General features: G+C 42.6%; 1 protein-coding gene across 10 annotated transcripts in view; it reads right to left on the bottom strand.

The window, feature by feature from the left end:
• MECOM (MDS1 and EVI1 complex locus) overlaps nt 1–13,017 on the bottom strand; it is an 881,649-nt gene that overhangs the window by 115,391 nt on the left and 753,241 nt on the right. For all 10 annotated transcript variants that reach the window (XM_029616015.1, XM_029616016.1, XM_029616018.1 and 7 more), the window contains 2 exons: nt 5,889–5,991; nt 3,251–3,467 (listed from right to left, as the gene is read on the bottom strand). In XM_029616015.1, coding sequence (XP_029471875.1) covers nt 3,251–3,467; nt 5,889–5,991 — 320 coding nt within the window. The remainder of the gene's footprint in view (nt 1–3,250; nt 3,468–5,888; nt 5,992–13,017) is intronic.

The following is a 13,017-nucleotide window of genomic DNA, read 5'->3' as shown; positions in this document are numbered from 1 at the left end:
GGTGCCCAAGCATCGAAAGTGTAATGGTAAATGGAACCTACTCTGAAGAGAGAATGGTGTTAAATGGAGTGACACAAGGATCAGGGTTAACACCGGTTCTGTTCAATATCTCTGTGAGCGACATTGCAGAAGGGATAGAAGGTAAAGTTTGTCTATTTGTGAATGATGCTAAGATCTGCAACAGAGTGGACACACAGGAAGGAGTAGAGAGAATGAGACGTGATTTAAGGAAGCTTGTTTAAAGATATGGCAGCTGGGATTCAATGCCAGGAAGTGCAGAGCCATGCATGTGGGGGTGCAGTAATCCAAAAGAGCTGTATGTGATGGGGGGAGAAGGGCTGTTGTGCACGGAGCAAGAGAGGGACCTTGGGGTGATAGTGTTTAGCAATCTCAGCCGTCTCTTCTCCAAGCTGTTCAGCTTGGAGAAGAGACGGCTGAGGTGGGATATGACAGAGGTCTTTAAGATCATGAGAGGTCTTGAACGAGTAGATGTGACTTGGTTATTTACACTTTCGAATAATATAAGGACTAGGGGGCATTCCATGAAGTTAGCAAGTAGCACATTTAAGACTAATCGGAGAAAATTATTTTTCACTCAACGCACAATAAAGCTCTGGAATTTGTTGCCAGAGGATGTGGTTAGTGCAGTTAGTGTAGCTGGGTTCAAAAAAGGTTTGGATAAGTTCTTGGAGGAGAAGTCCATTAATGGCTATTAATTATTTTTACTTAGGGAATAGCCACTGCTATTAATTGCATCAGTGGCATGGGATCTTCTTAGTGTTTGGGTAATTGCCAGGTTCTTGTGGCCTGGTTTTGGCCTCTGTTGGAAACAGGATGCTGGGCTTGATGGACCCTTGGTCTGACCCAGCATGGCAATTTCTTATTTTCTTAATCTGAAGATGGTGAAACAATGTGACAAGGCAATAGCTAAAGCCAGAAGAATGCTGGGCTGCACAGAGAGAGGAATAACCAGTTAAGAAAAAGGAGGTGATAATCCCCTTGTACAGGTCCTTGTTGAGGCCTCACTTGGAGTACTGTGTTCAGTGCTGGAGACCGTATCTCAAAAGGGACAGAGACTGGATGGAAGCGGGCGACCAAAATGGTGGGTGGTCTCTATCAAATGACTTATGAGGAGAGGTTGAATGACCTAAATATGTATACCCTGGAGGAGAGGAGGTGCGGGGGAGATATGATACAGACCTTCAGATACCTGAAAGGTTTTAATGATGCACAATCAACAACAAACCTTTTCAATTGGAAATAAATCAATAGAACTAGGGGTCAAGAAATGAAACTCCAGGGAGGACTCAGAACCAACATCAGAAAATATTTCTTCATGGAGAGAGTGGTGGATGCCTGGAATGCCCTTCTGGAGGAGGCAGTGAAGACAAAAACAGTGAGAGATTTCAAAGGGGCATGGGGATAAACACTGTGGATCCCTAAAGGCTAGAGGAAAGGAGATGAAAAAAAAAAAAGAGTGCATGGGGGTAGCTTGCCTGTGTGGCAATTACTACCCTTAACCAATAAGCCTTCATCCTGTTGATGCAACTCCATCATTGCTCTCATCTTCAATGGCAGGGGAAAAGGGGAATTAGATTCAGACAGCAACCAACAAGGACATTGAATTTTACGATCTGGGAAAACAAATAAGCAGGGGGGTAACTTGCTGATGCAGCTGTTACTACCCTTAATCAATAAGCCTGAAACTTTTGAAGCAACAACAACATTGCTCTCTGCTTCAACGGCAAGAGGTAAGGGGGAATTGAATTCAGCAGCAACCAACAAGGACCCTGACCTTTACAGTCTGGGAAACTGGTAAGTATAGGGGTGACTTGTATGGCCAGCAGTTACTACCATAAGCTTACTGGGCAGACTGGATGGACCATTTGGTTCTTTTCTGCCGTCATTTCTATGTTTCTATAATGTATGGCATTTATGGACTTTGCTGCTTTACGGCTGTTCGTCTATTGCAGGAGTGGCCAACTCTGGTCCTTGAGAGCCACAAACGGGCCAGGTTTTCAGGATGTCCATAATGAATATGTATGAGAGAGATTTGCATACAATGGAGGCAGTGCATGCAGATCCTGAAAATCAGGACTGTTTGGGGACTGAAGGACTGGAGCTGGCCATCATTGGTCTATTGCATAGATTCTGTTTGTTTGGATACTGCTGATTATTTGTCCTACATTTTCTTCCACACACACAGCCATGTTTGGAGTTATTTGAGAAGTGTAATTTTATTCTACATACTTTGAAAAAACATTTTTCACAAATAGATATGCAGAGAAAAAGAAATAAATGATTTCTTACAGGTGATTTCTGTAAAATTGTGCCCTCTGTTAATATCATCTTTTTGGGTTTATGATTATAACAGATGCGAACTTTGTAGCACAGAAAGCATACGATACGATACCCTCTTTCTCAATTTTTCATTATTTATAACTTGGAGTCACTCTTTTTTTCTGTTACTTTGTTGCATGAAAGTAAAACCCTGCATCAAACATTTATATAACACTGAAAAAAATGACCTGAAAATCTGGTCAACCTTCCCATCACAGTTCACACTAGAGTAATGATGTTACACGTACAGCATTCCCCATGCTCAGATATCTTGGCGATTTCTAAAGGCGCTCAAGTATCCTGAAACTTTTAAAAAGTTTTAAATTAGGCATGATCAGATGTGCTAGGGTTGTGCCTACCCTTCAGCCTTTTGGCATGCTAATGACATATTCTCCTTATGCTGCTTTGTTAACGCCTCTCTTACAATCAGACTGATTTCCAAAGAGAGCAGAGTGAGCTCTAATTACCTGGCCACAGCAGGGGTACTTTTTCTGAGAAAGAGATCACTAGGGTTCTCTCCAGGGACTCCACTTCCCCTGCAATTTAATCCTGCTATACTGTAATATGTGTGACGTGCTTTGCATATTATGCATATACGGGAGGGAGACTCTAGCAGCCCTCTAGCCGACCAAAGCTGCTTCTGCTTCATGCCAGCATTGCCTGTGGATGAGTTTAGATGGCACCGTTACAAAAAACATTTGTTAAACAAGGAGACTGCCTAAAAGGCTAGGGAGTAATTTATGCCCTGGATGAGCAGAGTCAAGAGGTCTACTAACTGGATCCGCCCAAACAGTGCAAGATAAAAGACAAATATGTGGCAAGATGAACATCTCCCAAGATTCGAACGAGCCTAGGAAATGCTCCGTACGTTTAGAATGCTAAATGTCAGGCTTAAATGGCCGTTCCTAACCTTTGCAAATCTGGAAATACTTGATCACATTCTTTGCACTCTTGGCCTTCATGCGTCTCCTGGAGGTCACTCTCGTCATCCAGCTTTTGCTGAAAGCTCTCCTCGGCCAGAGAAAATGCTGAATGGGGTGTACTGCAGGGGAATTTCCGATGGTCCATTAGTTCAGCTTTGGATTCAAACAGCTGGTCGCACTCCTCGCAACGGTACTGGCGCTCCTCTGGAAAATAAATCAGCTGCTTAGGGGGATGCACAAGACAGGGTGCTGAAAGGATCTCGGAACCTGAGGAGGCCTACAAATGCAGCTTCAATCAGCAACTGGCAATCTTTTCAACAACATTAGCTGTCTTCAACACTTTTAGCTATTTCTTTGTATAATCTGCCCTGTCGATATTAAGGACGACTTTGAGATTAATTAAAGAAAATTAGCACTGGAATCAGGTGTTATAAAGGGGTACATTTTCAAAAGAAATCTAACCTCCAGCACTGATCTAGAGAGTTCCCAGAATCCTCTATGTCTCTGGGAACGCCTAGATTTAGGCTCTCAAAAGGGGGGGGGTGGATTTAGCCAGCTAGAGTGGATTTCTAGAGCTAGCCAGCTATGTTTAGCTGACTAATCTTGAGCACAGAAATAGATGGCCTACTCCTATGCCTATATATCATCATGTCCCAGGAGCACATGCACCCTCTAAGGTCCCAGTCCTTAATGGCAAATCTCCACTTCCTGCACTCACCCTGCCAGACGGGAAGAAGGTACCTTCACCTGCCTCCCAGAGGGGTGGGCGAGCGTCTAATGTCTACCTACACTGACTACCTTCATCTTTGTCCCCAAAGGCTGGAACTCCAGGTGGTGAGTTTGGAAATGGAGAGGGGGGGGGGGGGAGGGAATTCTACCATTAAGGATTGGAGCTTTGGGAGGGTGAGTGCAACCCAGAGGGAAATTTCCCCAATCTAATCCCACCCTCCAGGCCATGATCCTGAAAGAGCTACTCTTGCCCCCTGCTCTCACCCCTTCCCATCCCTAAAACATTAGTCCTCAATGACAGATTGATGCCAGCTCCTCACTAGCCCCGCCCCTAACCTGCTGAAGCCCCAATCCTAGCTGGCAAGGGTGGCTCTTTAAAAGCTGGCTCCATATTGTATAATTCACAGTGAAGAACAGACATCATTAGGTTTTAGTTTATAGGCTACATTCCTTTTCCTACTACAGTTCAACGCTTTAGAAACAGCAGCAGCAGCAAACAGGAATACAATTAAACTACTTTCAAGGGCCATTCAAAGCCAAGCAGTATCTAGACATCAATGAAGCTGTGTGCGTACAGAAAAAATGCCCTGGGATTAATACGGGCTCACATTTGTTTCCACTTTTCAGATTCAGATCTGCATAAGCAATGCTGCAAGCACAATCTAGGATTCTGGGAGGCTTGTGGGTTCTCATTATTCAAGGGTGTGCTCAGCCTCATGCCCAAACATTCGCAAACCCTTACAATATAAAGACGCATTTTACAAGGCACATACGTTCTTTATTAGGGAAAGGCACAAAAGCCTGGACAAAATAAATTGGGAAACCCCATGAAAGCATAAATTCTGGCGATTATTTCACTTAGGGATCAAACACGCCTCCTGGTTCTTTGCAAGACGAATTAACAAGGGGATCGTTTAAGTACTTCCCAGTTCAAAAGCTGTAGAATTTCTGCTGACTTATAGCTGGAATAAGTGTACGGTATTACACATAATGGTTACCAAAAAGATGTGTCAAGATATTTGCAATTTTTTTTTTTTTTTAAATGCCTCACCTAACAGAAGCAAATGGATCCAGAATCAGTCTTCTACTCCAGCTTACACCACATTAGGGAGGTCATTTTCAAAGGAGTTACACGAGTAAACTTAATATGTTATCAGGGCAAATTTTAAAAGCCATCTATGCGCTTAAAGGGCATTTTTCGAGTTATGGACAAGTCGATGGCATGTATTGTACCGATTTTCAAATCCCCACTTACATGGGTAAAGTGCAGCTACACGTTTTAAAATCAATTTTTAAAGGCGTAAATACTTTTCACTATCAGGCCCCACGGGAGCAGCCATCTTTACAGTGGTTAGAGCAGCAGGTGGAGAACAGGAAAGCCTGGCTTTGAAATCCTGCGTGGGACCTTGGGTAAAGCCCATCACCCTGCATTGCCAGAGGTACAAACTCAGGCCCCTGCTTACCAAGCATTTTCCCCCACAGACCCACAATTAAAGGAAACCTTTAGCGAACAGGCCCCCTCGATTGTAAGCCCTCCTCTACCTTAACTCTCCCTGAGCTCAGATTCGGAAAGGCAAGTTATTAAATGTAAGAAGCCAAATCCCAAATTGTGGGGGGCAAAACATTTTCTTGCTGGTTTGGTCCCAGGAAAATCTGGACGCTTTGGAAGTTTAACTTTTCTTGGAAAAACAGAACATTCTTTTCCGTGCCAGGAAGAAAAAAAAAAAAAGAATTTTTTTTTTCCCTCCTCACAGCACAACCCCTTAAAAAAACAAACAAACAAATAAATAACAATAACATTCCCAGTTTATCTTCTGCCACCACTTGCAAAGAAGAAGCTGGCGAGCATATGCCATCTGGCTTTGCACGACGCTATGCGGGTGTCAAACTGCTAACCGTGAATATCTGGCGCCATTGGTTCATGCAAATAATCTTCACTCTTCATGAACAGTAAGAGCTCCTTGCCAGGCTCAATGACGGCGACGACTCTGTAGAATATCTGAAAAACAAGACAATTGCTAATCAATACCAAGACAAGGTCTCTTAATTAAAGACATTTTGGAGGGGCTCTGTAAGTTTTTATTGGGCAGGATGCTGCGCCTATTATAACACGTGGGAAAACAAATGGTGTTGCAGGTTCACATCTCTTTAAAATGAAGCAGCAGAGTTTTCTCAGGTACATTATGCTCTAGTAACATTTTTTAAATAATAGCATCCACAGGAACATTTATTACACAGACTCATGACATACACCAACAAGACGCCTAAACTCTACTCGTTCCCCATGGTGAATGACATTCATCACGTCAACCCTCTTGGGAATAGGGTCATCAGTGCTGCCATTTAGGAGATACAAGTCTGATTCTCAAGCTTGGCTTCAACCCCCTCTGGCTAGCCAAGGCTGCGGATGCTTGGGAAACCAAAAATGCACAGCCTGGGATGGGCTGGGGGGGTGGTAGTGTCAGTCATTGCGCAATAGTGACCCCTAGTGGCTACAGTCAGGTTGCAGAAGAAACCCGGAACTGTGGTTCCCTGGACATCTAGGAGAAGGTAAAAAAAAAAAAAAGTCAAGAAACACCCAAATTGTTGCAAACAAGTTTGTGGTGCTATAGACAATAGAGGCCAGTTCCCGTTGGGTTGGAAGTCCAAAAGCGCAGAAGTAATCTGTCAGGCCTCCCCTAAAGAGCCACCATTATGAAATGTTTTCTGCCATTCCAGGGATTCTGCATTTAAACACATTTAGCGTATATAATCCCAAACAAGTTCTCTGTTTAAATTCACGTGCTGGTCTTATACTAGCGGCATGGGTTTATTTACACGTAACTGCTTTTTAGAGACACAAAGAAAGTCTTTCATCTCTGGGGTCTGCAAAGTCATCTCCGGACAGATTGGAGCACAACACATGGGTAAATCTACAGAAAGGCATCTCCTTATGCCCTCAAAAAGGCCCTCATTTTACAGACATGATTCATTACATTTATCAGAGACAAATCTAAACTGGTAGATAAATACTTTCAAATGACTTTTAAAGAGTAGAGTCTTAAACTTAGGAGCATTTTATTCTGAGGAGGAAGGGGCTGGCTGTTTGGTTGCATTCTTTAGACCTGGGTACATATTGATGTCGCACACGGCAAAGTCTCTCTCCCAAAGAACCTGCTCCCATCTGTTGTTTTATGTATTTCCAGTAGGTGGCCCTAACACCCAAACGTTTCTCGCAATGGCCCCAACCACAAATATGCACTAAATATCTATATATAAACTTAATAGGAAGCGTTTCCTCAGCCTTGTGTTTTTTGTTTTTTTTTTATGTCTAAGGCTTGTTTGGAAAACAAAAGGCCAGCCACCTTCTGTTTACAAGCTGCCTAATCATGCTGAAATAAGCACAAGGAAAAAAAAAAATGTTCTCACCAGATAAAGTGAGATCATCCCACCATTGTCTCCACAGAGCTGCACGGGAAAGCCACATCAGTCACTGGAACTTGCAGAGTGAGCGCTGTTTGCTAAATGCGTGCCCAAGGACAGAGACAGTGAGCACCGCTTGTATCCCAGCTTCTTGACCCCCCCCCCCCCCGTTTCTAAAAGCCGGGTTGCCCTTCCTTTCTGCAGATAAGTAGATGATGGCAAGGTAAAGACCAAATCGACCCATCCAATCTGGCCCGGTTTGGATTCTTCCGCTATGTGCAGACGAGCACTGCCATTCCCATATGCAACCCAACATGAATCCCCTCCCTCCCGTTCTTTCCCCGGAATCTCTCGACCCTTTCCCCCATCCCCACTCTCCGTGTTCGCCGCGAGCACGCCCAAAATCTGCCCTCCACCGCGTCCACGGCCAGATCACGTCAGGCCTTCTTATCCTCGAGTCTCGAAAAGCCGAGCCTGCATGTGGGGGGGGAGGAATTCTGCTTTCCTCTAGAAAACAATGAATTTCTCTCAACACTTTGAATCGCTTCTTTTTTGGCAGCTCTCAAAGGTTTAACTTATTAGCTTCCTTTCCAACAGCATGTTGACATTTGAATTGTGACATATTAGAACTTTGCGAGGGCTTCTCGGAAACAGAGAGGTTAAAGAGACAATACCCGGCAAGACAGTTAAACTCGAACAGCAATCTCTGTTGAGGAGCGCTTGTCTGGACAGTGAAAGGCCAAGGATTTTAAGGAAGCACTGTGTGCGCCTTCCGCATTATCCATAGTCTGCATTTCAGAGCTAGCAATACAGACTTCTTGTGCAATTCCCTCTCACTGCTCACACGCGAAAGCATTGGTATCAGGAAATTACATTTTTCAGGTTTTCTAGATTTATTGGTATCTGCTTTGTGCATCAGGACTATTCTTGCTCCAAAGCTTTTGAAAGCTCCTCCCACTCTGTTGCCCTCTCCATAAGAAATCTAATTTGGGTGTTGGGATGCTGCAGTACGGTTTTGTTTTTTTTTAACCAAATCCCATGCAAGCACAAACATTTTCATTCAGATAAAAGACCAAGGATAGACAAAATGCAAACTCCCTGTTTTTAAAAACAGGGGGAATGGTTCTCGTATAGAAGACTTCCGGCCTTTATTCCAAAATAAAGGTTAAAATATTTTTTTAATTAAAATGGATGAGGACCAAAAGAGAGGAAACCTATGAATTAGACCCAAGAGAAAAACAACAGATCCATAAAGAGATTTTGAAGAATTTGTAAAACTGTTTTGAATAATAGAAACAGAGAACGTATGGACCAGAAAACCCATCTATTCTGCCCAGTTTACTTCCTGGTGCAATGCCATAGACCCCAGCTGACTTCTGCAGCTATGGAATCAAAAGTTGAAAACTGACACTAGAACTAAATATTAATTCTTCACAAAACACCTAAACATCATACATATTCATGAGATGATACCATCAGAATAAGTAAGAATAAATCAGATTTCATGCTCCATGCAGTGATACGTTTTATTTCAAATACTATCAGGCCGATACAGTACAGTGCGCTCCGGTGGAGCGCACTGTTAAGCCGCAATTAGACGTGCGTTTTCGTCACGCTAGCTTTACCCCTTATTCAGTAAGGGGTAATAGTGTGTCGAAAATGCGCGTCTAACCCCCCTGGACCTAATAGCGCCCACAACATGCAAATGCATGTTGATGGCCATATTAGGTATTCCCGCGCGATTCAGTAAGTAAAATGTGCAGACAAGCCGCACATTTTACTTTCAGAAATTAGCGCCTACCCAAAGGTAGGCGTTACTTTCTGCCGGCGCCAGGGAAGTGCACAGAAAAGCAGTAAAAACTGCTTTTCTGTGCACCCTCTGACTTAATATCATGGCGATATTAAGTCTGAGGTCCCAAAAGTTAAAAAAAAATTGAAATAGGCCCGCGGCTCACAGGTTGAAAACTGGACGCTCAATTCTGCCGGCGTCCGGTTTCCGAACCCATGGCTGTCAGCGGGCTTGAGAATCGACGCCAGCAAAATTGAGCATCGGCTGTCAAACCCACTGATAGCCGCCGCTCCTGTCCGAAAAGAGGCGCTAGGGACGTGCTAGTGTCCCTAGCGCCTCTTTTTACCGCCAGCCCTAATTTAAATAAATTAAATTACTGTATCGCGCGCACAGGAGAGCGGGCTCTCCCGCGATTTTTACTCTATCGGGCCCGTATGTATGGAATACTTTGGTGCACAGATAAAATGACGATGTGTTATATAAATTATATTGCAATGAAAGAGATATTTCTTGCTTAAAACTATCCTTCCCATGTCATAAAGGAATTTATACCTCTGTTGGATTCAATTTTGTAGGCCTGGGTAATAGTGTGCATGTGCATGCACGTGTGTGCGTACACACCTATATACACACACAAAGATACACAGACATCCACTCTAGACACTACCTTTAGAAGTAGCAGAATACAAGATTTTATAAACATACAAGATTGTTCACATTCACATATATAAAATATAAATGCATATGTAATAATTATTACTGAGCTATAACATATTTGTAACTTATGGACGAGAGGCACGAACTGGTGGAAGTGCATGTATTTCACATCAATGGGGGTAGCCAAACCAAATCGATTCATTTTTGTATGGATTTGTTGTACTGAAAAACAAATGTATTGGCCAAATGACCGCCCCCCCCCCCGCCTCAAAAAAAAAATAAATCAGGTATTTTTCATTTCTGCATATAATGTGCACTATTAGCAAACTGCACACGCTTATTTGCTGAAAACAACCAAAAATATATATATCATGACCCCCACCACCAAGCCAGGACCAGGACCTACCCAGCTAGGCTGAGCAGAGTCCAGCTGCAGCCTCCCAAGTTCTCTCGGACCAGACCCCATCAGCCAGAGAGACCTCCCTGCACATTATTTGTTGAAATGAAAATCATCTGACCCATGCATTTTTCAGAAACACAAACCTAATAAAAAAAAAAAGCGGGCCATTTCAGTTTGGATGACCCACTGATTTGAAATGAATGCCCACCTACCAGTTGTATTTATTAAAATGTCTTAAATGGCTCACACGCAAACCCTGAGCAATTTACAAGATAAACATACAAAATAAAATTACAATTGGATACAACATAAAATAACCTAACAGGCAGAATACAAAACACTCAATGCCCAGTTTGTGCCCCTCATTAGTAATAAGAAATAAATATTAACAGCAGATTATTCACCTATGGATTCAGCACCTCACTCCCCTCCCCCTGTAAAGGAGTAGCCGAGTGCAGTGGTTCCCAAACCTGTCCTGGAGGACTCCCACCCATATCCACAACGAACATGTGCACTGCCTCCATATTAAGGAACTTTATCTCACGCATATCCGTTGTGGATATCCTGAAAAGCTGACTGGTAGGGGGGTCCTCCAGGACAGGTTTGGCAACCTCCAGCCTAGAGGGTAGCGCAGTAGACTGCACTGACCCCCCCCCCCCCCTCTTCCCTTCCCTCCTACCCATAAAGATGAGATGTTGAGCCACTCCCCCCCTCCCCCAATCCTTCCCATCTCCCCGATACCTTATTTCTGCTAGCCAAGAGCAAGAGATCCACTGGCCCATTCCCGGCACTGCTCTGACAGCTGAATGTGCTGCATTAGCCATTTAGACGGATAACCTGTGAGTTATGCTTTTCAATATCTACCCCTAGATTGACAAGGCCTGCTTTGGGTTCCTCAGACTGTATTTGGCTATTGCTGGCTAGAAGACAGAAAAAAGTCAGGGCCTTTGTCGTTCCAGAACAATTTGGCATAAACCATGTTTGAAATTCACTGACACTTAGGCAACAGAAAATGATGCATTTAAGGATCTGGCAACCATTCCCCAATACTTTCTGTTTAAGGTTCACTTGCACGAGTTTCTCTGCGGATTTTTTTTTTTTTTTCTCTTTACAAAAGTTGTAAGAAATTAAGCTCTTGGATCAAAGATGTGATATTTCATAATAGTGCAAGTAAACTGGCTTGTAGGCTTTGTGCTCTATTTCTGCTCCAATCTCAAATCTGTCCTTAAATTAACAGGGGATTTGAAAGAAGCATATACACAATTATCCATTTTACAAGACACTTCCTAGTAATACTAGATATTACTAACAAGGAAACAGAATATGAGAGCAGACCATTAGGACCATCTAGTCTGCCCAACTGTATTCTTGGTGAAAACTCCAGCGGATCCCTAGTTTTCTCATCATTTCCTTGTAACTAGGGATCTTCCATGCTTATCCCAGGCTTTCTTGAATTCTGTTGCTATTTTGGTCTCTACTGCCTTCACTGGGACTCCATTTCCTGCATCTATCACCCTTTCAGCAAAGAAATATTTTCTGATATTGCTTATGAGTCTACCCTTTTGGAGCTTTTTTTGCTCTACAGTAGTTTTTCCTCTGAAAAAGATTTGCTTCTTGTGACAGATTCATACCCCTGTCTCTTTCTCCTCTAAAGCAGTGCTTCTCAATCCTGTCCTCAGGACACTCCCAACCAGTCAGGTTTTTAGGATATCCACAATGAATGGACCTGAAATAGATCTGCATACAATGGAGGCAGGACATGCAAATCTATCTCATGTATATTCAACAGGAATATGTATGGGATTGAAACGAATGGGTAAAATTTAACAAAAGACATTTTTTTTGTTTCATTCATGGACCCCCCCCAAAACGCATACAGGTGCCCATAAATTAAATGAAAATTTTAGTTTCGTTTGTTTATGTTTCCCATTCAAGTCTAAAGCCCATTGAAAAATGCAGCAGTGATACTAGTAAGTATAGCAGCCGTGAAATTCCTGAGTGACGGAGCCGAGGAGCCAGGTCAGAGCCAAGGCAGGAGAAGAGAGTAAGAAGAGAAGACAGAGGACCAATCAAGGTGAAGCTGCCCCGTTCCTGATTCCCCTTGGGGGTTTGCTGCCATATCCCAGACTCAACACATTACAGGTCTTGATGCCCCTCTGCCTTGCTGCTATTCCCATTATACTATACCTGGGAGGCCTTGCTTACACTTCTTTGCTGCTATTCTCCTTATGCTACACTTGGGGGGGGGGGGTCTTTCTGCCATACTGCCTATTGCTATACCCCTGATGTACCACCTTGAGGGTCTTGCAACCATTCTGCCTTGCTCCCGATACACCTTGGTTTTAAAGAAGCATATTTATTATATTTATTATATATATTTTTATAAGTGATGCTGTCAAGATATATACATATTTCATTAAATGAATACATTCTTTTGATATAAGTTTTTTAATGGTTTTTTTCTAATTGATTATTAATTGTTTATATTTATATACCACATGTACATTATGAATGATCATAATTGTTTTTAATGTTTTGCATTGTAAATAATCATTTTTAGTTGATCAAACATTTGATGTACGTCTGATGAAACTTATTGTGTGGAGTTCTACCTAGAATTTGAAGTGTTCAAGGTAAAAATGTTTTTTGCTATTTATTATTTTATATTAACAATGTAGTTTTTTAATTATAGGTGTTGTCGTCATATATTTTATAAATTGTAATTTTTTGATATCTGAGATCTTAATTATTGTTTAAAAAGATTTTTGACTATTTCA

This window comes from Rhinatrema bivittatum, chromosome 9 (assembly GCF_901001135.1).
Source record: "Rhinatrema bivittatum chromosome 9, aRhiBiv1.1, whole genome shotgun sequence".
Taxonomy (NCBI): domain Eukaryota; kingdom Metazoa; phylum Chordata; class Amphibia; order Gymnophiona; family Rhinatrematidae; genus Rhinatrema; species Rhinatrema bivittatum.
The sequence above is the reverse complement of the archived record's forward strand: the minus strand, read 5'-3'. Positions and strand labels throughout refer to the sequence as shown.